This window comes from Vipera berus (assembly GCF_964194415.1).
Source record: "Vipera berus genome assembly, chromosome: 6".
In the NCBI taxonomy this organism is placed as follows: Eukaryota; Metazoa; Chordata; class Lepidosauria; order Squamata; family Viperidae; genus Vipera; species Vipera berus.
In genome coordinates, this window is record NC_138208.1 from 14,447,533 (window position 1) to 14,473,025 (window position 25,493).

Consider the following 25,493-nt stretch of genomic DNA (forward strand, 5'->3'; position numbering starts at 1 on the left):
GCAGTTCATTGGTGAGAAGAATAAGATTATAGACTTGGGCAGGAAAAAAACAAAACGCACAGGTACCTGACTCAAGAGCTAGTAACTGTGAGAGGGATCTAGGTGTCCTAGTGGACCCCCACTCAAGTATAAGTCAGCAGTGTGCTGCAGCTACCCAAAAAGCCTATACAGTCCTGGGCTGCATCAACAGAGGTATAGTATCAAGATCATGTGAAGTGATAATATTGCTTTACACTGCACTACTGAGACCACACTTGGAATACTGCATCCAATTCTGGTTCTCGTGGTGCAAAAAAGTTGTTGAGACCCTAGAAAGTGTACAGAGAAGACCAACAAAGATGATGATGAGCCTGGTGGCTAAATTGTATGATGGACAGTTGAGGGAGTTACTTACATTTAGTCTATCAAGCAGAAGGATTAAGGGGTACAAGTAAGCCCAATACTTAAGCAGCTGACACTGAGAAGAGGAGATTGACTTATTTTCCAAAGCACCAGAAGGCAGGACGAGAAATAATGAGTGGAAGCTTATTAAAGAGACATCCAACCTAGAAATAAGAAGAATTTCCTGACTGTGAGAATAATTAAATCAATGGAATAATGGCTTCCCGGAGTTGTCGGTGTTCAGTCACTGGAGGTTTTCAAAAATAGATTGGGTAACCAATTAACTGGTATGATATAAAGCTGCTGCCTTGAGCTGGGGTTGAACTGGAAGACCGCCAAGGTCCCTTCAAACGAAATGATTCTGTGAAACTTCAGACTGGTTTATTTAAATGTTTTGATATCTTTGTGCAAGTACAATACATTTAAAAACCATGTACTTTGTGTCCATGTAATATTCATCTTCTTCTTCCTACAGGAGAGGGTAATGAAGAAATCAGTAATATGATTCATAACTATATCAAGGAAATTGAGGATCTCAGGTAGTATTCTGATATTGACATAATTTTTGGCTTGGTTGTGTATGATTAGAATATAAAAGATTGTAGCTAATTGTTTTATTTTTGAGACAATATCTTCAGTGACTTCAGGTCCTGGATGACAAGTTCCAGAGTTCACAATCAGAATGGCTTCTTTTTCATTGGGAGGGCATAATATTTAAATGCAGACAAATTGTGGCAGTCTCAACTCTGGTTTATAAAGTAAACCAGATTAATTTGGTTTATTTATTTTATAAACTGATTTATTTCATAATCTGTGGTTAGTAAGATGTAAAATGTTAATAAGATATATATTGTAGTATATATTGTAACACTAAATTGTAGCTGATTGAATTTTTCCATCTCTTCCATATAACGTCTATATATGAAAAATAAATTATTGGAGTTCTCATATCTCACTAAGCCATTGCCTGTTTGAACTATCTTTTATAAGTTCAGTACATTAATCATGCTGAATTATTTCTGATTTGTTTCTCTCAGAGTATAAAATCAAATTGGGAATAAACAGGGAAGTGCATCATGCAAAGCTTGCAGTCAGTAATCCAGGGAAAACTCTAGATTTGCATTGTGTTTTACTGATCTAAAAAAAACTTTATCCACTAACCTTATTTTCTCATCCTGATGAACAAAAAACTTACAAACCCTGGCCATATACCTATTGGCTTGTCAATATTCTTTTAACAGCGTATAGGAATTTGTGTGCTTTGTTAAAAACGTCATATAATGATGAAAATATTGTCACTATTTTTTTGTCTATCTTCATGCAATTCCACGAGCCACCTTTGGCATTTATGTGAATGAATTGCTTTGAATGTTGAATCATCTATTGTATTCTTATCAGTTAATTTTATATTTGACTTTTTTCTTCTGCTTTCTTTTCAATATATTTTTTTTCTTTTTCAAGAGCTAAGCTATTTGAAAGTGAAGCAGTGAATGAAAACCTTCGGCGCAACTTGTCAAGAGCTTCAACAAGGTCAACATACTTTGGTGGAACCTCAGCATTTTCTGCTTCAATGCTTCCCTCTGATAAGGAGACAATTGACGTCCTGGATCTAGCTAAAAAAGATTTAGAAAAACTGAAAAAAAAGGAAAAGAAGAAGAAAAAGAGGTAGAAGTTAAATTGAACATTTGCATAGAGTGCTTGTTAACTAGCTGAAATCTTTAATTGGATTATTGAGTATATGAATCCTGCCATCCATCTTGCAAACAAGCAAGGGCTTTACTTTATGATCAGTAATACAATAATCACTTCTTATTTGTAAGACAACAGTGAATAACATTCTTGAAGTAATCAGGACAAATTCTTTGAATTTAAATTTAAATTTGAAGATAAAATATATAACACTGCACAGGCTAAATTTGCATAGGATGCTAACTATGATTGCCTAGTTTGTGGTGAAGTGTATCATGGGGACCCATCCAGTTTATGGTTGAGTCTTGTGAACCCAGGCAGTTGGGCTAATTCAGTTAATAGTAGTTAAGTACACCATGGAATTCTGTAATGTGTCATGGAATCACAACCATAATTTACATGCTAGATCTACAAGCTGATTTTGGTAGCTATCAGGGTTTCGTTTAATGTTACAAGTGGCATATTTTGATTTTTCTTTCATATTCAGCTTATTGCTGTGTCATTTCATTTCATATTATTTTATGTTTAGATTTTTTGCCATTCTATAACATCTTAAAAACAAATAATCTTATATCAATTTATTATATAATCAAGGATCCAAGGAGGATTATATAGAAATATCTGTTCATCAAGAGTATATCATTTTTCTTTATCAGCTGAGAGAGCCACTCTCAGCTTTTGAATTCTGCTTCAAAGGGCTTCTTTTCCAAAAGTGGGCCTAGGACAAACACTAAACTTGATTACATTTTATTTACACTAATAGTTCATTAAAGGTGAATAGGACTTTCTCTGGGCTCTCAGGATTTGGTAGAAGCTCAACACAGAACACTGTTTCAGATTTTTTCCCCTTTTATTCAAGCAATGAGGCAGTAAAAACAAATATTTGTTTAGCATTTAGTTTTGACTTCCCAGCTATATTCTCCCCATTTTGAGTCAAACAGAACAGTGGAGTGTTGTTGTTTTTTGCTCATTAATACTTTATAGCCTGTTTTTTACCCAGATATTTATGCCCTCTATATGTTAACTTAATGCATCTGTCCATTGTTGGACAGATATATCTTGATTCTATCTACTTCCTAATTTAGAATGTAAAAAGTCCTTGTATATATTTTATTTTTTTTATTTTTATTACATTTATATCCCGCCCTTCTCCGAAGACTCAGGGTGGCTTACAAGCTTAGCAGTAGCCTTCATTCTATGTATATGCCTGCTTATTAGGGCTTTCACACACACCCCAAGCGGCATTATTACAAAGTCAGCTTATTGCCCCCAACAATCTGGGTCCTCATTTTACCTACCTCGGAAGGATGGAAGGCTGAGTCAACCTTGAGCCTGGTGGGATGCGAACCTGCACTAATTGCAGGCAGCTGGTGTTACTTAAGGAGGCATCAGCCCACTGCTCCACCAGATGGCAATTTTCCCTCTGTCGGTCAGGCTTATTTCTAAGTGGATAAAAACTTCAGTCCTCTTCATTCCTTGGGGGAATGAATCTGTACAGCAAAGACTACAACCTATGATGGTCTTTGAATTTTTAGAAACACTTCCCTGGACCATGCCCCAGAACTGTTCAGCAATCTCCTCCAGATTTGCCTTCAAACTAATGACTATTCAGAAGATAAACAATGCCCAATCCAACTCAACTCACACCATTATTTATTAAAATCATAAATCTTCAGTAGCTGGAGCTGTCTCGACTAATATTTGTCCCAACCGTTACACCTCTGTCCCATCTTTTCCCAGTTCTCATTCCCATAGTTCTGATAATTCAAGACTATACCTCCAGTGCCATCTCAGCATCTGCCATTATCTCTTCTTCCTTCCTATGGGAACACTTCCAATGTGAAACTAAACTTTGCTCTTGCTTCCCCCTTCTCCTTATCAACAAAATTAGGCAAAAGCATTTGTTTGAGATTCTGCATGGTTATGCAAGTAGCCAGAAGGAAACTGTAGCTAAATACAGCTGTAATAATAAATTAATAGGATTATCATCCAACACTGTTGTATAAAACCAACTGTTCCCAAAATGGAATATTCTGTTCCTCTGAAACTTCCTGTAATGTTTTAGGTTGTTTGCATCCCTAACTGTCCAATTTTATATTTAGTACTTCCAATTTTGATAGCAATTTTTGGAAAAGTCCTGGGGTACACCCAAGGCTTTCAAGGGCATATGGTGCCTTAGGATCTCAGTTACTTTTTCTCTGCTCTTATGTGTAGATGTTCATCCTTTCATTTATAGTAAATGTAATTGACTCATGATTCTCTTCCGTTCAGCTGTGTCTGGTTTTGTTTGATTCTCAAGACCTTGCAGTTTTCTCAGCAAGGTTTTTCAGATGTGGTTTGCCATTGCCTCCTTCCTAGGGCTGTCAGAAAGTGATTAGACAAGGGTCACCCAGATGGCTTTATGCCTAAGGTGGGACTAGAACTCATGGTCTCCCATTTCAGCCAAACTAAAGTAGGTAATGTTATTTACTAAAGGCTTTAAAGCAATATTTAGCTTCAAATAAAACAAGGGTTTCATGTTTCTTCAATAACATAATTATCTTATATATCAAAATGTGTAAGATTTATGGATTTGGTAAATTAGTTCAAAAATAGCCACCTGTCTTTATTCAACTAAGTTAAATTGTAACACAATTTTGCAGTTGCCTTCATTTACTATGTATTTCATTAACATCTGCATCTCAGTTCATAGTTTCACTGCCATATTTCAGCATAAACCATATTCGGCAATCATTTCTAAGCTTTCCTCGTTAAATACATACACTTTCTTCTTCTCTTTTTTTCTTTTTTTTTCTTTGAAGTTTTTCTTTCTAATAAGGAATAATTGACACACCAAATTCTGAAGCATTATTTTACTATTGCAAAATATAGTTGAATTTCTCATTTTCAACATGGAATAGATATTTTACATATGTTGCCTTTCATTTAGAGATTCAAACTTTTCTGAGGATTTTCTCTTAGAGACACTTTTGTTTCTTTTATATTGATAAGATGAAATTATGTTAAATAAGCATTTCTGCAAGGAGTAAAAGGAAACATTGCATTCAGAACACAAATTTCAAAAAATGTACAACTTTTTTCTTCAAACCTTTCTTCTATGCATACATAATAGGATGGTACTTGTACTGCTAAAATGGTAAATCATGGTTTTATTAGTATGTCCAAACAGCCTGATAATAAGATTTAAAAAAAGGTCTCAACTCAAGAACATGTCAAAATTATTTGCTGACCTGTGGAAAACAAATGCTTAGAGTAGGAACAGGAAAGAAATAAATTCATCTGTTTTGCATTCCCAAACCAGTTCAGGAATTGTAATCTACTTGGATTTTTTTTAAAAAATAAAAGCTTGTAAAAATATAGAAAAAATACATATCAGAATATTGAAGTTACATTCAAAAAGCATAATCAGGATAAAACTACTTGCAAAAATATGATCTTAGAATATGAGTGCATTTGGACTTCTTATTTTGAAAAAAAAACACCCTGGAATTTATACGGAAGTAAGCTGGAATTTATTTAGGTTAATAAATTAAAATGATTGAATAAAATAAATTAAAAATGATTGAACTGAATATGACAAGTTAGGAAGCTTTTCTGCTCCCTTACTTTGCAGTGTTAAAGTTGTGGGCAATCTTTCCAGGATGAATGTTGAAATGCAAATGTGTTTGAAGTGCAATTTCTCATTACTCCCAGCATGGCTATTGTTATTTTGTAATGAATGAATTGCCTTTTTTTTTAACTACGTTTTTTTATCATCATTTTTTTTTAAAAAAAAACTACTTTGAAATCCATGAGCTCATATGTCATTTTTTTTGTTTACCTTGTTGCTCTCGCTTTCACTGTCTGGTTTGTCCTTCATTGGCTTGGTCTTCCTGTACCTGGTGCTTTTGAAGGCTGCAGAAACTTGAGGAAAGCAGTCAAGGAGAACCAAGGTTGGAATGTTTCCCAGGTTTTTGATTGTCATTTGAAAACTAATGTTCGGATCACATGTAAAAATCATATTATTCTACATAGATCTAGCAAAGGAGTTTCATCATATAATATTTTTTTTCTGGACTAATCCTTTTCCCTTGTTATTAAATTACACCCCTCCCCTAAATAAATAAATAAATAAGAGTGTAGATCTGGGATTGAAGTTAACCAGAGCAGTTTAAAGGAGGCTGGTTGTAAACTAAAACCCGTTTCAATAGGTACAGCAGATTACACACATAATACTATAACAGCAACATGGCTGTCTTCAACAGATTTTTTTTTCTCAAGCTCTTACCACAAATGAATCCTGAAGTTAAAATTTAAAAATGAAGTACTCGTTCATAAATATTTAACTTCCTTTGCAAATAACCATTTTCAGTAAGCTGGAGTCGTATGTTTTTATCTACGTGAGAACTTAACTTTCTATATTACAAATAGAATTGGCTTGGTTTCAGAATATAACAAGTTGAACTGTAGTCACAACAACAGGATACGACTTCTTACTCATTGCAGCCCCCTGTTTCCTTATCAATCTGCTCTTGGGGGCAAGAGACTCCAAAAATGATCATGGGGTTTGAATTGTAGGGTGGAATCACCTTGAGATCACAAATCTTAATTATTTTGGCCCCATCCATTGGTTTTGCTTATTTTCTGTTATTTCAGTAATCAACTGGTAATCCAGGATAAAATCTTACAAAGAGCAGTGTTGTGTCAACTTTCTTCTATTCTACCATTCTAAAATAGCAAGGATCAATTGATATTTCCTACTTTTTGAAGCATAAAACTTGTGACAAGTGGTAATGAATTTCTTTAATTATCTAGGTTATAAAAGCATAAAAACCTGGAAGACAATGGTGGTGGGAAGAGACAGCAAGAAGCATGGATTACGTATTTTCTTGGTTAAGAAGATTTTATCTTCCAAATTAGCATATTTGCATAGAGATCTGGATAGAATTTAGGGCACCATGACCTGTGTTATCAATAGTAACAGTAGTATTAACAAATACTGTATTATTTAGGTTACAAAAAATTATTTATTATTCATTACTGCTTACAATAAAATCAAGTTTTATACAGAGAATAGGGAGGAAGGTTATCTGTCCAAGGATATCTATTCACTAAAATGATGACTGGATTTTATACATCCATATTTTATGTTTTTTGCACGTTTATGCATCTGTAAAATGATGAATGGTTTTTATGCAGAAGTATGAAATATTGCATCTAAAATCTGCAAACATTCAATTTTGAACTCCTTTAAATTGAGTTCTTCAATTCTTGATATAAATTTTAAAAGCTAAAAATCAAATTGTAGTCATTTTGATTTTGAGCCTATAAGTACTGGTACAAAGCATCTAATTTTTTTTAATGATGTACTTTTGAATGTAAACAATTACTTGAAACATATAATTCATAATTACAGATTTTTAAAAAAATCTTCAGAAAGTTTACAAATTGAAAAACATTTTGCATGGGCATTTTCTTTGATATTCCTAAATTCTCAAAAGTAATTCTTTTTCAGAAACAAACCTGCTAATTTTAGTTTTCATTCTATAAAGCAGGTAAGGAGTAAGAATTACTTAAAAAATTAAGACGTGTGGTGAGGAAAAGGAAATACAGCTAGATATATTTTACACCAACACCATTCGCTATAGCTTTCTGACATTTTTTTTAAATTGTAAACCATCTTCCCCCCCATACTGTATTCATACATTACTGCATATTTTACCTATTCTTTAAATTTTTCACTTCTATTTTTTGGACCTCATCAACTCTTATATTTGGTCTTATTTTTCAAAATTTGATTTAACCTCTATACATGCATAACTTCTCCTTTCTTCACCTATTTTGCAATTGTGTCCTCATTTATTCTCTGTATCCAGTAGAAGAAAATTCTGATTAAAACACTTCATATGGCTTATGCACATTCCTACTGTACATTTTTTCTTCTTTTGACAAACATTCCTCGCAACAGTCCTCATACTACTCACTGTTGTTCTAGCAATACTTGCATATCTTCAATTTTACTTATCCTTTTTCCCACCTTTAGTAAACTTTCTACAAAGTTTTACAACTCACCCATTTGGTCTAGTTCTTCATTTATGTAAAGCATCATAAAACATTCTTACTTGTAAAGCAAAACCATCTTGGGTTTTGGTAAATGAATGGTCAGATCAAACTCATTCATCATATTATCTTTCTCCTGTTGGCTGCAGTAATTCAGGTTTTCAACCAACAAGATATCATCACATCCCCAACCAACACTGATTTAATAATACAGGACTCATACTAACTTCCTGCAATCATTCTAGGTTTGCTGTAGTTTCTTTCACAAATAATATTTTCTCTCATGTCCATTTTTCTCAGGATTACTGCTGACATTATCAAATAATGGTTTGTCCCTATTCAAAGTCTCTTAATCCCTCTTATAGCTGTTACCAATTCTCTTAATCTTACATCATAAGCAATTAAATCAAGTTGTGCTCTTTCATTCAGGAGCTGTGGCAGTGGTTAGAATGCAGTAGTAAGACCACACTTGGAATATTGCATCCAGTTCTTGTTGCCACAATGTAAAAAAGATGTTGAGACTCTGGAAAGAGTGCAGAGATGAGCAACAAAAATGATTAGGGGCTGGAGGCTAGGGGCGACATGATAGCAGTGTTCCAGTATTTGAGGGGCTATCACAAATATGAGGCGGTAAATTATTTTCCAAAGCACCAAAAGGCAAGACAAGAAACAATGGATGGAAACTAACCAAGGAGAGAAGCAACCTAGAACTAAGGAGAAATTTCCTAATGGTGAGAGTAATCAACCAATGGATGAGTTTGCCTTCAGAAGTTGTGGGTGCTCCACCACTGGAGGCTTTCAAAAAGAGACTGGACAACCATTTGTCTGAAATGGAGTGGGGTCTCCTGCTCTAGCAGGGGGCCCAACTAGAAGACCTCCAAGGTCCCTTCCAACTATATCATTCTATATTTTTTCTACGTATCCATTCATGACACCCAACAGAATAGGGTTTTCTCTGGATTCTGTTTGTTCAAAATAGCACAATTTTCCCCAAAACCCTATTTCTTTCCTTGTCACCATTCATTGCATTGTAACATGCAGCTTTCATGAGCAAGTGGATTCCTATTTCATACAGACAACAACCAGCATGCCACAAATTATGTTTTTGCATCCCCTTTTTACAGGTAAGGAGAGTCCATGGCAACATTAAAGGGCTTCTGTGGAAATTATTCTAAATATCTGCTGAAGAAAGTTGCTTGGAATTGGATTCTATTTGTATAGATCCTATGGAATTGCCTGAGGAATTGGCTTGCCTGATTATCTGGAAAGAAATTGAATTTGTTGGTCCAGATGATCAAGGGTCTTTGAAGCTATGCCCTTTATGATTTGTTAAAGCCTCCTTGATGTCTTAGCAGTTTTTAATGTCATTAATCATGTATCTTCCTGGACCATGCTAGTTAGTTTTGTTGTTGTCCAGTATTACAAGTGCTGCTAAAGCTTAGATTTACCCCCAATCCACAATTGGAATTTCCAGTATAGACAATACTTAGCAAACCAACTTACTGTTGTGCATTTCATATTAACAATGTGTTTCAAAACCAGTTTGATTGAATTGCCAATCAGACTTTCCATATGAAATCCAACTTGATTTGATCATAAGATACATTTGGGATATTCTACCCTTCAGAAAAGTTTAGTAGTAATTTAACTTTAAAATTGAATTGACTATGGTCAAGCAATAGTCCACATTCACTTTAATTTTCCTTATTCTGGTGATTTAAATTTTATAGTAATATTTACCTTTTCAATGTATCCATCTTTCTATAAGGATTTAACAAAGTATGCTTTGGTGGCCAGAAAAAAAAGAAAGAGTAGGGAAGGATAAAAGTTACCCATCCCAAAACGTTGAATGCAGATGAATTATGTTCATTTGAAATGGTTGATAGAAATAATACGTTTCAGAATAACTGCCGGAGGTATTAATTAAAAATAGGACAAAGGTTGAAATAAAAGTGATTTAATCATACTTTTAGATTAGAAACCTATTTTGCAATAAACATAGGATAAGCATTTCATATCCAGATGTATACTATGTTAGGCAGCTGAAATTGTGCAGAATTGATTTGGTCTATCTGTTCAGTTCAATTTGGACCAATCTAAAATTTGGACTGATTGATTTTTGAGACTGATTTTAAAAGGGATTTTGCACAGCACAAGAAGTTTTACTGAATGATCAAATCAAATTGGAGGCATATGATTTCATATGGAAAATCTTATTTGAATGTAGATTCAACCAAACATATTTTGAAACAAATTGAAAAAGTAAAATTATGCACACCCATATCAAGCATATAATAAAATTTAAATACCTGGCTAATCTTTTATTATACTCATTCAAATTTCAAGGAGCACTACTTCAGCTTCAAAGTAGTAGAAGGAAAATCTTAACGGTGAATGTATTTCAGGCAGCTTATCTAAAATTATAGTTGTGGTTTGTTTTTGTTTTTTTTAAAAATCTAGATCCATTATTGAGAGATATTAAAGATGCAATTCTAAATTCCGTTTCTAGGAATTGAACTCCATTTAGCACAGTGGAATTTATTAAGATGTTATTTCATGCATTGCAGTAATTACAATGCCTATATCCTTTTACTCTTTATTTTCACTTATTTCAACATTGCAATTTCTTAGGGTTGGTCTTGGAAGTGGTTTCAGATTTTTGCGCATTTTTTCTTCTGCTTTTTAAAGTGTTAACTTTATGAGTGTACATAATTATTATATGTACATAAATATGCCTTTGGGTTTTCTCCTGTGGTTCTAGCTTTACATCCAGCTTAACCGTACACTGCTCTGGCATGAAATAGGCAGACTCTCTCTGCAGACATTCTAACGAATCTTATCTATATTTCTGTAAAGCTTTGGCTATGCAGTGCCATCTCTTGTTTCAGGGTTATTGTGCTAACTTTCTTTCTGAATCCTCAAAATGCTGTATTGTGCATGGAATGCAGAGTTGAGTCTAGCATTGAATATTTATGGTATTTGAACTTGCAAAAAGTTTGTGTAACATTTAAACTGTTATTCTTTAGAAAGTTGTTTGACTTAAGGGGGGAAACATATGCTTCCAATTATTAAATGCCCCCTCCCCTTTGAATTTTCCCCCATAGTGCTATTAAAGAAGAAAACACAGATAATGAGCAGGAGAAAAAAGATGAAAAGGGCATTTCTGGAAGAGAGAATAATGAGCTGGAAACAGTAAGTATTGTGATAATACATCTTTTTTTTATTGAAAAGTTTTACAGTACATTTTTAAATACAAAAACCCTCCCAACCCCCTCCCCTCTCCCCAAACCTCCCCAATTCTCCCTTCCCCTCCCCCCTCCCCCCTCCCCGACTTCCCAGAGCTAAATACAGGGTATAAAAATACATACAAACATAATCTACGATATGCAAACAACAATAAAATATTAAATTCTATCGCACTTTAACTCTTAATAAAATAACTACAAGCATTTTATGTATCATATGAATCCACTACTTATTCAAATGCTAAGGGAAACTTTTTAGTCCCATATTTATTCTGAATATAATCAATCCATCTTCTCCACTCCACAGTATATCTCTGTTGCGATTGGTCTTTCAAGTACGCTGAGATCTTTGCCATTTCCGCCAAACTGGAAACTTTTAAAGTCCATTCTTCTATAGTCGGCAGTATACATCTTGTCATGTATAAATAATGAAGCTTGTTTTCTCTGAGAATCTTTACTAAAGCAGGCAGAAAATATAATCTCTGTCTTGTAATCATGTTTTTAACGGAAATGAGTGAAAGGACACAAGACATACAAATAAAGGAGTGCGAAATACTATTTTCTTCATAATTTAGTTTAATATTGAGAGGCTGTGCGCATAACTTGTTCTGGGATCAAGTTAAAATGATACTTAAAAATAAGGAAACGGTGAGGGAGTTCCTGGTTTTGGTTTTTTTTTAAATTTTTGTAGGAAGACGGGCATGAGCATAGCGATAATGAGGATGACGAGGAAGAAGATGATGATGATGAAGATTTGGAGGTGGTTGAAAGTTCAGATGAAACAGATTCTGATTCTGATGAAAAAGGTAAGCTAGACAGAGAGATAGATGTACTTAATGTGTCATCATTTTCTCCTTTGACCTAAATAGGTATTTTAAAATTAAGACAGGCAGTCTGGAGACTACATTTAATATGTATTTCAGGAAGCATTCATGATTGGATGACATATTATGATCAGTAAATCTCTACGGTTATAAAGATTTCAGTGAGACATTAGAGGGGGTTTTTTTTAGTAGGTTTTCTGCTTTTAAGTTAACCATCAGTTTACTTTTGGCTTTCAGATTTATAAAATAGATATAAAAATTAAATGTACTTTGGAAAGAATGAACATTCCACTTCGAAATGATATTTTAAATGCTTATTTTTAGGCAGTTGGTCATTCATAAATCATGCATCCCGGCTGAAGATTTCTTAGTTGTAAGCCTGAACTTTAATTGCAACTTTATCATTAAAAATGTATACAAAAAATTTACTAATGAATAAGTAACGACTATTACGAGAAATCAAGCTGTAATGCTGGAGCCATCAGTTCTTCCTATTAAAGGACTATAATATAGATAATCTTATCTAGAAAAAAGATGGTAATGTAAATATATTGGAAATGTTTAATGTAGATATACAAACAGTTTGGGGCCCCAAACAAGTCTGAATTTCCAATCAAGGTTCTACCATATAGCTAGTTTTTGAGTGCCGCAATGCATTACATTCTTTTTAATGCTTTTAATTTCCTTAATTATAGTGAATTATCAGGCAGATTTAGCAAACATTACATGTGAAATTGCCATAAAACAGAAGCTCATTGATGAACTAGAGAATAGCCAACGAAGGCTTCAGACTTTGAAAAGACAATATGAAGAAAAGCTAATGATGTTGCAGCATAAAATTCGAGATACGCAGCTTGAAAGAGATCAGGTGCTTCAGAATCTGGGTAAGACAATTTTCACTCACCAAATAATTGGATTAAATAGAGTATTGATTTTTTTTAAAAAAATCTATTGTTGATGAAAATAGCAATAGGTCTACATAAAAATATCCAATGTGGTCATCAGATATTTGTGGAGACCAGCTCATGTAATAGACATTCTAAGAACTACTATAGCTGAATTTGTTGTTAATGACAATGTCTTGGAAACCTCATATAAATTCTGTCTCTCCCCACAATACCAGATAGAATTGAGGTAGTTTAACCTTGCGTTTCTTTCTCACACTCTCTTCCTTTCTCATGATTAGTTGGTGCTTATGCAGTAGACAAATCAAGGCCATTTCTGCACTTCTCTACAGGAGTGGGATAAGTATCCACGATACTTATCCCAATCATTCGGAGGGATTACCACTCTTTTTGCAGATCTGAGAAACAAGAGACATTCTACCTTAGGAAGCAAAAACTGTAGCAAAAGCTGGAAGTTTGCTTATTACTTCAACAATTGATATGGCCACTCATCTTGTTATTGTAGGTGGGTGACATTAAATTAAATGAAAACCCCAGGGCCTAAATAATTAGGAATAATTACAGTCATAATCATTATATAGTATGCCAGAGATCCAGTAACTACTTTTGGTCTTACAAGTCTGTAACAAACAACAAGCAACATTTGGGTTTTTACCCCCAAATGATCCATCATTTCCTCCCCAAGTCCTCACGGGTAGATAGAAATTTGGAATAGTTTCAAAAGGCACCCAGTATTGAAAACCAACTCCTTCCTCCTAATTTGCATGATTTCTCCTAACCCAGGGGTAGGCAGCCTTGGCTCTTTTATGACTCGGGGACTTCAACTCCCAGAATTCCTGAGCCAGCATGGCTGGCTCAGGAATTCTGGGAGTTGATGTCCCCGAGTCATAAAAGAGCCAAGGTTGCCTACCCCTGCCCTAACCAGTTGTTTGCACAATCACTATTGCTGTGCATCTCAAATATTTTGCCAAGATTTTGCTGAAAGATATTATTTCTTTTTTTAGTGGCAACATCAACTCTTAAATCACATTTGCCTTTGTCAATATCAACAATGTTTGTGGCATGTGGCCTGTGATATTCCTTTAAATTTGTTAAATGTGTATTATCTATTATTCTGTCCTGGATCAAGACTTGCTTTTTAGAATTGATGAATGGTGTGTTTTCTCTTATGTTGCATTGGGCTCGTATTAGTTGGCTAGCTGAATGATTATGAATAATGTAAAGATTCTTCACATGAGATCCAGCTGACAAGTTATTTCAGATCAGCCAAAACCTTGTTGCAATGATAAATATTTTTTTTTTAATCCCATTTATATCCCGCCCTTCTCCGAAGACTCAGGGCGGCTTACAATTTAAGCACAAACCAATGTGCTTAGCAATAGCCTTCATTCTATGTATATGCCTGCTTATTAGGGCTTTCCCCCCCCCAAGCGGCATTATTACAAAGTCAGCTTAATTGCCCCCAACAATCTGGGTCCTCATTTTACCTACCTCGGAAGGATGGAAGGCTGAGTCAACCTTGAGCCTGGTGGGACTCGAACCTGCACTAATTGCAGGCAGCTGGTGTTACTTAAGGAGGCATTAGCCCACTGCTCCACCAAGGCTAATACTAGGGACACATGGGGAGAAAATTCTCGTGGTGTTCTGCTATGTCTATGACAGCCATCTGGCATATCAGAATGGAGGCCCATGACACAAGAGGTACAAAGGTCTTTGCCTTTTTTTTTCCTCCCCTTGTTTTTTTTTAAAAAAAAACTAGTAAAAAGGACAACTAGCCAACATTGAAAACTGATCCAACTTAGCATTGTGCCTTATTTTAAGGCTAGAATCTGTGTGATCGTAACTCATGTGCTGAGAAATCCATTAACATTGTTAGGTTCAGTGGAGTCCTGCTCAGAAGAAAAAGCAAAAAAGATTAAAAGTGAATATGAAAAGAAGCTCCAGTCCATGAATAAACAACTCCAGAGGCTTCAGGCAGCCCAGAAAGAACATGCACGATTACTTAAAAATCAGTCACAGTATGAAAAGCAACTGAAAAAATTGCAACAGGATGTTGCAGAAATGAAGAAAACAAAGGTATTCCACCTCACCTTACAATTTCTAGTATTGTGTGCATCCACCTGAATGATCAGCTGTATTACCAGATAAACCCTGTCTTTCATTTTGCTGCTTGAAACCATCCGGATGACTTGATCAAGGCTGCAGTGTTACCCATTGCTCATAAGTGAAAATGGTCACTTACCAGTATAATGTTTGTAACCTGCATTTCTATTCACATGGCTATGGGTGTTTTCACAACTGTCCCCTTCTTGTATATTTCTTCTTGTATGCAAATATTTGAGGGAACACCTGCTGCCAGCATCAAGTTCCCTTCGTCCAGTGCGCTCCCACAGGGAGGGTCTCCTCAGGGTGCCGCCGGTTAAAGACTGCCGGCGGGTAACACCCAGGGATAGAGCCTTCTCAGTGGGTGCGCCTGCCCTGTGGAACCAGCTGCCTGCGGAGCTTAGGACTGCCCCCAACCTCCGTTCATTCCGCCGGGACCTGAAGACCTGGCTCTTCGAGCTCTCTGGCCCAGGCTGAGAATATTTTTAATTTTAATTTTAACTGGGTTTTAATTTTCTCAGGGTTCTATTTAATCTCTTTTAATTTGTTTTAACGTTTGTATTGACTGTTTTTTAAATGCCCTGTAAACCGCCCTGAGTCCTTCGGGAAAGGGCGGTATATAAATCTAAATAAATAAATAAATGTTATGATGCTGATGCTATAGAGATCGTTGCCTTTGACACATTGATTCGCCCCCCTTCAGTAATTTAGAATGTGATAAGCAGTGATTGAGTTGATTAAAGATAGTGAAATAACTTTTATTACAGGTTCGCTTGATGAAACAAATGAAAGAAGAACAAGAGAAAGCCAGGATGAATGAATCTAGAAGAAACAAAGAGATTGCACAGCTTAAAAAAGAACAGAGAAAACGAGAGGTGATTAATAAATTGGTCAAAATGTATTGCATTCTCGTGAGATAAAAGTAAATATATTTAAAGCTTGAACCGAAAGAGAGCCATATTATTTGGATTTAGTATCACAGCTATGGGGAATTTGCTTAACAGTAAAGCACATCTTGAGAATAATGGGGGAAAAACCTGCTTTGATTCTCTATATAGGAATTTTGTGGAATTGGGCAAAGAACATGCCATGGCTTGGTTTTATTTTAAAAAGTAGTTTGTAAGTGATCTGGAATTGAAGGTGAGGGGGTTCAAACTTACATTTAGTGCAGGTGAAAAAGAAAAGAGAAAAAAGGGGAAAATGAAAAAAGTTGAGAGGTAGAAAAGGAAAAAGCAGAAAAAAAATGAAAAGAGAAAAAAGATATAAAGTGGCTTCCAATCTTTACAGCAGATATAATTATAGCACAATTATAAATTGTACTAAAGTTACATTGTGACTGTCTTCTTTCTATAGTCTAGCCCAAGGGTAGGCAACCTCGGCTCTTTTATGACTCATGGACTTCAACTCCCAGAATTCCTGAGTCAGCTGACTCAGGAATTCTGGGAGTTGAAGTCCATGAGTCATAAAAGAGCCGAGGTTGCCTACCCCTGGTCTAGCCCAGGGGTGTCAAACTGCCGGCCCATGGGCCGGATGCGTCATCTGGAAACCATGCCCACCCCATTGCCTGCAATGGCAAAACCATCCTGATACATTGCGCAACGTCACGTATTGTCGGGAATGTGACATGTCTGGTCTAGCTTATCTAACCATCGAAACCATAAATCATAAGCTCATTTTTTTTTCTTTTTTATGCAAAAAGTCATTACCAGTAAATATAGATACAGGTAGTCTTTGACTTATGGCCACAATTGAGTCCAAAATTAATGTTGCTAAATGAAACATTTAAGTGAATTTTGCCCCATTTTATGACTTTTCTTGCCATAGTTAAGTGAATCACTGCAATTGTTAACTTAGTAACATGGTTGTTAAGTGAATCTGGCTTCCCCATTGACTTTGTCAAAAGGTCACAAAAGGGGATCCCCTGAGCACTGCAACTGTCATAAATATGAGTCAGTTGCCAAGTGTGTGAATTTTGATCACGAGACTATGGGGATGCTGCGGTGGTCTTAAGTGTAAAAAGTGGTCATAAGTCCCTTTTTCAGGGCCGTTGTAACTTTGAACCGTCACTAAATAAACTAAACTGTCAAGGGCGTAAGTTGTAGGTATTGCCAGATCTTTTCATCTTTGCGCATATAATAATCTTGCTACACTTATTATATATAAAAACAATGTTCCATGACTTGGAACAACAGAAGCTTGGTCCTGCTCCAGCGGGCATCAACCATTGGTGGAATTCAAATATGTGAACAACCGGTTCTCTGTGGATGCTGCTTCCGGAAGTCCATTCTGGGCCTGGCCAATAAAAAACTATTTCCTGTTTCTGCCGAAGTGGTGCAAAGTTGCTGAATCCCACCACTGGCATCAACCCGAGGCCATTATGTGGCCTCATGCACCTCATTTATGGTCCTCCAGGATGGGGAGATTATGCCATTGAAATTTGATGTCAGAATTTGGGGGGCATTTTATTTAATTAGGGGAAGTTTTAAAAAGGGATGTAATAACAGTTTCCTTTCTAAAGGCCTCATGCCACTGTTGCCATCAGCTGCGAATCTTGGAAATAGGCTACTCACCATCCACAGATAGCACAGAATTTTTGGATTCTTTCCTTCTAATGATGCCATCGTATTTCTCTGATCCCAAAAGGCAGTCAGCTGAGTTACGAACCTTAGCTCCTCAGAAATTGCCTGTCATACCCCATATTGAAATGTTTTCTGTTGTGTTTTTCACATTGAAAGAATTGCATTGTTGGCTTACTATGCTTGTTCTTCTTTACAGCATCAGCTAAAACTTCTGGAAGCCCAAAAGAAGAACCAGGAAGTTATTCTACGCCGCAGAACTGAAGAGGTACCAGACTAATTCAGTTCTGCCATCTATATGTAAATTATGATATATCATCTAATTTTTTAAAAAGTTTTTTAGTTATTAAAATAGTTACCTATTTTAGGTTACAGCTCTTCGTCGACAAGCCAGACCTATATCTGATAAAGTGTCTGGGAGAGTGAATCGGAAGCTGAGTCTACCTGAGCACTCAAATCAAGAAGCTGCATCCTCAGTAGACAGTGATGGATCAAAACAGAAGATGAGAATCCCCGTAGCAAGAGTCCAAGCATTACCAGCATCAAATGGAACCAAGTAATGCTATGCAAACACTATTTTGCGTATATTAAAATGAATAATACTTTGGTCCTTTTGCCTGTCAGATGGATCACAATTTCCTAAGAACATTACCTTACTCTATGATGGGTTGGACAATGTTTTAGGGACTATAAGATTACTCAGACCCCTTTCTGAAGTTAAATCCTCCAGATTTTTCTCTCCAATGCTTGTTGTTGTTGTTGTTGTTAGTTGCGAAGTCATGTCCGACCCATCGCGACCCTATGGACAATGTTCCTCCAGGCCTTCCTGTCCTCTACCATCTTCTAGAGTCCATTTAAGCTCATGCCTACTGCTTCAGTGACTCCATCCAGCCACCTCATTCTCTGTCGTCCCCTTCTTCTATTGCCCTCAATCTTTCCCAGCATTAGGCTCTTCTCCAGTGAGTCCTTTCTTCTCATTAGGTGGCCAAAGTATTTGAGTTTTAGCTTCAGGATCTGGCCTTCTAAAGAGCAGTCAGGGTTGATCTCCTCTAGGACTGACCGGTTTGATCACCTTGCAGTCCAAGGGACTCGCAGGAGTCTTCTCCAATGCTAGGGCCTTAGAAATCTAGGGATCCCGACATCAGAAACTGATTACTCAGACCCTGTTTCTCAAATTAAATCCTCCAGATTTTTCTCTCTCCAATGCTAGGGCCTTATAAAAGTCTATTGATCCCAACATCAGAAACTGATTACTCAGACCCTGTTTCTCAAATTAAATCCTCCAGATTTTTCTCTCTCCAGGGCTAGGGCCTTAGAAGTCTATTGATCCCAAAATCAGAATCTGATATTGAGAAATCGTGAAGGGAATTTTTTGGAAGGACAATCTGGAAGGACCTGAAAATCCAAAGGACTCTCATTCCTTACCTTAGATACTCAAACCATGGGCATAAATTATAATGGAGTAGATCTGTTACATGATTTCATTTTCTTCCTAGTGTAGGCAATTCAAGGGATTATAGTGGAGGAAATTGTTGTTTCTCCAGCTTCATATTGTATGGCCATCAGTTCACCAGGATAACAGGCAAGAGTTGTGTTTCTGCTGGGAGAAACCTAAGGTTGGACCTTGAATCTTCTGCCTGGAAGGCATGTGTCCTTTATATTATAACAGCAACAGAAAACATCCTCTGCAGACTTTATTTTTTGCCCTTGCTAGATGATGCTGTTTGTAAATAGCAGATTAATTATTAATAGAAGAGCAACTGAAAGCTAGCAATGATAGTTTGAGGAGACTTTTTATTCCAAGCTTGAGCATTAGAAGTCCCAACATTTATTGAGGTTTCATAATTTATTTTTACATAATTTACTGTACATGTAACATCCTCTGCATACTTTATTTTTTGCCCTTGCTAGATGATGCTGTTTGTAAATAGCAGATTAATTATTAATAGAACTGAAAGCTAGCAATGATAGTTTGAGGAGACTTTTTATTCCAAGCTTGAGCATTAGAAGTCCCAACATTTATTGAGGTTTCATAATTTATTTTTACATAATTTACTGTACATGTAGATATAGACACATATACACATTATTTTGCACAAATGTATCACACATCAGTTCTGACCATTTTTTACACACATTAAACTTGGCGTGTTTATTGCTTGTATATAAATGCAAATAGGAAAACTCTAATATCTATTTTTTAAAATTATTGAACATCTCCAGGTTTCATATCTGATGATAACACATTTCTAATAGGGATATGATATCAGAGATAGGATATAATTCTGGAATGTTGGGAACTATTTGATTTAAATGTTTGTAAAACAAAATAGGTGTTGCAATAGTACTGAGCACATATCTGGAACCAATGTTTATATTTCTGAAAATTAGTATTACTTCTTTCCGTGCCAGAGGTTTTAAATATTAAGGCTGGTGTTTTCTCGTACTGCTGCTGGCACAAAACATAACTCAGATGTTACGTTGTTATACATTTCTGAATTGTTAAATGATATACATTTCTGAATTGTTTACAGGAGTAAATATCAAAGGAAAGCAATGACTTCAAGAGTTTATACTTCCAGGAGTGCAAGAATGAAATGGCAGTTACTTGAGCGGCGATTAACAGAGATTATTATGCAGAAGATGACCATATCTAATATGGAAAGCGATATGAATAGGTTATTGAAGGTACAGCTTATTTCAGATACTCTGTTATACATTTTGGCTTTTAAAATTGTCTTTTTTGCATTACACCCCCCCCTAGTAATATACATGTAAATGTGATGCAAACTCTAAAGATTTTAAAGACCAACTACTTTTGCATTATAGAGGCTGAACATTGTTTCTTTCCCACAAAAATACAGTGAACGTAATAGATTTAATGTTCTTTCTTTACCCCCATAAAATATCGGAATGTCTACATTTCCCAGCTGATATGTTCTGTACACTTCTGAATTTTAGCAACGTGAAGAACTTACCAAAAGGAAAGAAAAGCTTGCCAGAAGAAGGGAGAGAATAATCAAAGAGGGTATCCCAGATATAGATAAAAGCATCCATAATATCAACGAAGAGATGGAGTCACTAATGGCCAATATAGATTACATCAATGATAGTATTTCTGACTGCCAAGCAAATATCATGCAAATGGAAGAAGCAAAGGTAGGCCAGCCCCACATATTTTTAAAAAAGTATTAAGTTTCAATAGACAATGTAATTATCTTTTTGAAGCTTTTACTTCCTATGAAATTAACTTTACATAGGGCTGACTTTGAAAATATTGTGTCTGAGCTGCTAACCCATGTAAGATATAGGGACTGTATGATAACTGAACAGAACAATCTGGATTGGTGAAAACCATTTAAGGTGTTGGTGTTGCTCTTAAAGCTTAATAGAAATTCTGATCCCAGTTTTGGGTTGTAAATTGAGGACTACCTGCATTTTATTAAAACGGGTATAATTTTTCCTGATTGTAATTTTATGTTGGTCTACGACTGAAATAAAAAATGGATTTTATTTTTATTTTGCATACAGATAGAACTATCAATTTAGTTGTGTTGGTAACATTTTTTTATATCTTTCTTTGTGAACATTTCTTACTTGAAAGAGCAATGAGGCAGTAGTTGGAATTTTGCTTCATTTGTTATTAAACTTCAGTATACATATTTATATTATATTCAGTTCTGAATATTCTGATGCCTTGTGCAAAAGTATACATAATTGCTTGCATTGGAATTACAACTAACCCATTTGATTAATACATGTTCAATTTTATAGAAAGTTTTTGTCTTTTTATTAATAAAATTTCCAATTTCAAAAATTCTTAAGGTATAATATTTCTGACTGTTTCCTGTTGTTGGTACAGGAAGAAGGAGACACTTTAGATGTTACAGCTGTTATTAACGCCTGTACTCTCACTGAAGCTCGTTATTTGCTTGATCATTTCCTTACTATGGGCATTAATAAGGTAATCAACAGAGTGAAGGGGTTTTTCTGGAATTAATAACATTGAAACCATTGTTTGACTAGGAGGCAGAGGATATATTTCTTTCAAGTTCAATATTTGGTGATTATTCCATTGACTTTCAAGTGGGCTCTCACATCTAACAAAATGTATTCATTTGTGTTGTCAGGACCCACCCCAAACCACGTCTTAGGAAGACAAAACTCTTGGAGCCAAATCTTAGTCCAAAAGAAATCTTTACTATGACATGCTTGGTTGTAGGAATACAAGACAGGACTTAATATTGTTCTACAAACTAAACCCTTATAAAGAGTTCCCGGTTCAACCCCCCCTTAACCCCATTTGGTCAGTCCCCCATCATTTACCTCGTATCATCCCTCCCGTGGGAAAAAGGAACTTAGGACCTTTTATGTTTATTGCTCTCTTCCGTGACACAAGCCAGATGATCCTACCCTAACCCCCCTCTTTTGTTCCCCCAGTTCAAAAGGCTTCTCTTTTCCTTTGAAATGCCTAATACAGGCTCAGTACACATCCGTTCCCTCCTCGGGAGATGGCAGGATCCATGGAATAATGTTTTAAAGATACATTTATGAATATGATATAAATGGATTCTGACATGTGTATATAAAGTAGTTAGTCACATTGAGGTTTTTCAAAAGAAGTACAATAAGGCAGTTTTTAAAATCTTTAACAGGGTCTCCATGCAGCTCAAAAAGAGGCTCAAATCAAAGTTCTTGAAGGACGCCTTAAGCAAACTGAAATCACCACCGCTACCCAAAACCAACTCTTATTTCACATGTTGAAAGAGAAAGCAGAATTAAACCCTGAACTAGATGCTTTACTGGGCCATGCATTACAAGGTAACCTGAATGTTCTGCAAAATGGAATTATATTGCCTGCTGGATTTGCTTATGAAGCATGGTGTATGGAATGTCTTTCCATTAGTGTCTTACGAATAGATGCTGTACTTAAATTATATGATAAAATGTGACTCAAAGTTAGTGCATGTAAAGGTGTTTCATTCTTGTTGCAAATGATCTGTTCTTTACCAATGAAATGCAAGGGGGAAAGTGTAGTTAATTGGTTTTAGAGCATGATTCAATTACTAAGTAATTTTATCTACCGAATTAAATGGTCTGCAAATTGAAGTACTTAAAATAAAATTCTCAGTATTTAAATTTAGTTTCTCCATACAGTTCTAAAAAAGCTAGTTTTGTGTCATCTATGGCATCTATTCTGATAGTTCTGATAGTCTTAATCTGAAGGTCTCTTTGATTGGCCATTCTGCTAATTTATTGGTTTTGATTGGCGTGTTGATTTTTGTTTCCTCCTTACTGTTGTTTTACACAGACCTAGATAGCATACCATTGGGTAAGTATGTATAGCTTTTTGTGTCCTGCATAGCTGCATGAGATACTAATAATTATATGTGTACACTAACTGGCACATCATTGAGTGTGAACGTCCATAAAGTCTGCATGTACTATCTGGGAAATGTACATGGGTGCCACGATGCCATCACACAGCAAATGACAATTTTATTTGTTCTCCCTTGCTTCCCTCCTGCAGATGCCCATGCAGATATGCTTATTGTTATACGCTTACAGAGTTGTTTTATTTAGAAGTTTCTTTTGTTACCAAAAATTACTAGTTGGATGATAACTGAAGCAGGCATGAATGCAACCATTGTGAATGTACTTAAAAGCTTATCTTTTTGTTCATTTGGATGCTGTAGCTACTAGGCTGTTCCTGATACAGTTGTGTTCTTATTATAACACATGTAACAATTACTGTTTGTTAACATAATTTTAACGCATTTTAGCAGCTCCCTTTTCTACTTTATGGGGAATTGAATGTTTAACTTGAAAAGTTTCATTATAAATATGATGGATATTTAAGTGTGCATTGCAGAGATGGGCATATTCAGTGCTAGTACAAACCATTTTGTTAAAGGGCCAAGAATGAAGTTGAGCTGAAATGAGAGACTTTATTATATGTGTAGTGTCAATCCATATAATTATGTCGCTTTTTTCAATCTGCATTAAGTAAGAATAGTAGAATGCTAGTAAGAATGCCCAGTTGCTAGTTGCTATAACTGAATTGTACTGGCTATTGTATTAAATATACAGGTAGTCCTTGACTTACAACAGTTCATTTAGTGACTGTTCAAAGTTACAACGGCACTGAAAAAGGTGACTTACGACCATTTTTCACAGTTCTGACTTTTGCAGCATCCCCATGGACACGTGATTAAAATTCAGATGTTTGGCAACTGGTTTCTATTTATAACAGTTGCAGTGTCCTAGACCTAGGGCAGGGGTAGACAACCTCGGCTCTTTTATGACTCATGGACTTCAACTCCCAGAATTCCTGAGTTAGCTATGCTGACTCAGGAATTCTGGGAGTTGAAGTCCATGAGTCATAAAAGCCGAGGTTGCCTACCCCTGACCTAGGGTCATGTGCTCACCTTTGTCAAATAGCCCATGGCAAAAGGTTCAAAATGTATGAAAGCCGCCAATTTGCCTACCTTGACTTAAAGTTTCAAATATGAAATCTTTCATATAAATGCCATTTTTGTGGACTTTCAAGCTATTTTCATAACCACTGATATTTAGCACTGTTTCACGTGAATAAATGGACACAACAGTGGCATCTCCTTCCAGGTTCATCATTTTCATTTAAAAGGGTATTGTTTAGCAGGCTTCAGATGCATAGGCCAGATCTGTTTGTACTCTGCGTTTCCATTTGCCATTTTATACATGCATAAAATATGAAAGATATATAGTTAAGAGTCCATTCCCACTTTATACATGTGTACAATGTACATATGTAAAACTTTATACAGATTTAACATTCTATTTTAGGGAACAGCCCTTCCTCTCATTAGTCTGTTAAAGATTTACTGTATATTTTTGGATCCCTAAAATTATGCACAGGATCAAATTGGATTTCAAAGTCCTCTCCCTAGCCTTCATTTGTTTCCCTTACTTCAGAGAGAATGGAACTAAAGCAGACAATTTACATGCGACTAGCATTCCCTTTAGATATATACTGTAGAAGCCAGCTTACAGCTCTTTTTCTAGTAACTGTGAGAGGGATCTTGGAGTCCTAGTGGACAATCACTTAAATATGAGCCAGCAGTATGCTGCAGCTGCCAAAAAAAGCAAACACAGTGCTAGGCTGCATTACTAGAGGGATAGAATCAAGATCACGTGAAGTATTAATATCACTTTACAATGCCTTGGTAAGGCCACACTTGGAATACTGCATCCAGTTTTGGCCACCACCATGTAAAAAAGATGTTGAGACTCTAGAAAGAGTACAGAGGAGAGCAACAAAGATGATTAGGGGACTGGAGGCTAAACATATAAGGAATGGCTGCTGGAATTGGGTATGTCTAGTTTAATGAAGAGAAGGACGAGGGGGGACATGATAGCATGTTCCAGTATCTCAGGGGCTGCCACAAAGAAGAGGGAGTCAAGCTATTCTCCAAAGTGCCTGAAGGCAGGACAAGAAGTAATGGATAGAAACTAGTCAAGGAGAGAAGCAACCTAGAACTAAGGAGAAACTTCCTGACAGTTAGATCAATTAACCAGTGGAACGACCTGCCTCCAGAAGTGGTGAATGCTCCAACACTGGAAGTTTTTAAGAAGAGACTGGACAGCCATTTGTCCAAAATGGTATAGGGTTTCCTGCCTGAGCAGGCGGTTGGACTAGATGACCTCCAAGGTCCCTTCCAAACTTTATTGTTGTTATTATTATACTACAGA

At 35.9% G+C, this 25,493-nt stretch overlaps 1 protein-coding gene across 5 annotated transcripts in view; it reads left to right on the plus strand.

Moving 5' to 3' along the window:
* The window catches only part of KIF21A (kinesin family member 21A), a 100,171-nt gene that overhangs the window by 48,223 nt on the left and 26,455 nt on the right, over positions 1–25,493 (plus strand). For 3 of the 5 annotated variants that reach the window (XM_081330916.1, XM_081330918.1, XM_081330920.1), the window contains exons 10-23: positions 857–920; positions 1,843–2,046; positions 11,214–11,301; positions 12,046–12,160; positions 12,874–13,062; positions 14,960–15,159; positions 15,954–16,061; positions 17,962–18,030; positions 18,131–18,318; positions 20,297–20,450; positions 20,724–20,921; positions 21,625–21,726; positions 22,418–22,583; positions 23,074–23,094. In XM_081330916.1, the coding sequence (XP_081187042.1) occupies positions 857–920; positions 1,843–2,046; positions 11,214–11,301; positions 12,046–12,160; positions 12,874–13,062; positions 14,960–15,159; positions 15,954–16,061; positions 17,962–18,030; positions 18,131–18,318; positions 20,297–20,450; positions 20,724–20,921; positions 21,625–21,726; positions 22,418–22,583; positions 23,074–23,094 (1,866 nt within the window). The remainder of the gene's footprint in view (positions 1–856; positions 921–1,842; positions 2,047–11,213; positions 11,302–12,045; positions 12,161–12,873; positions 13,063–14,959; positions 15,160–15,953; positions 16,062–17,961; positions 18,031–18,130; positions 18,319–20,296; positions 20,451–20,723; positions 20,922–21,624; positions 21,727–22,417; positions 22,584–23,073; positions 23,095–25,493) is intronic. The other 2 variants (XM_081330917.1, XM_081330919.1) reach the window with 1 other exon arrangement.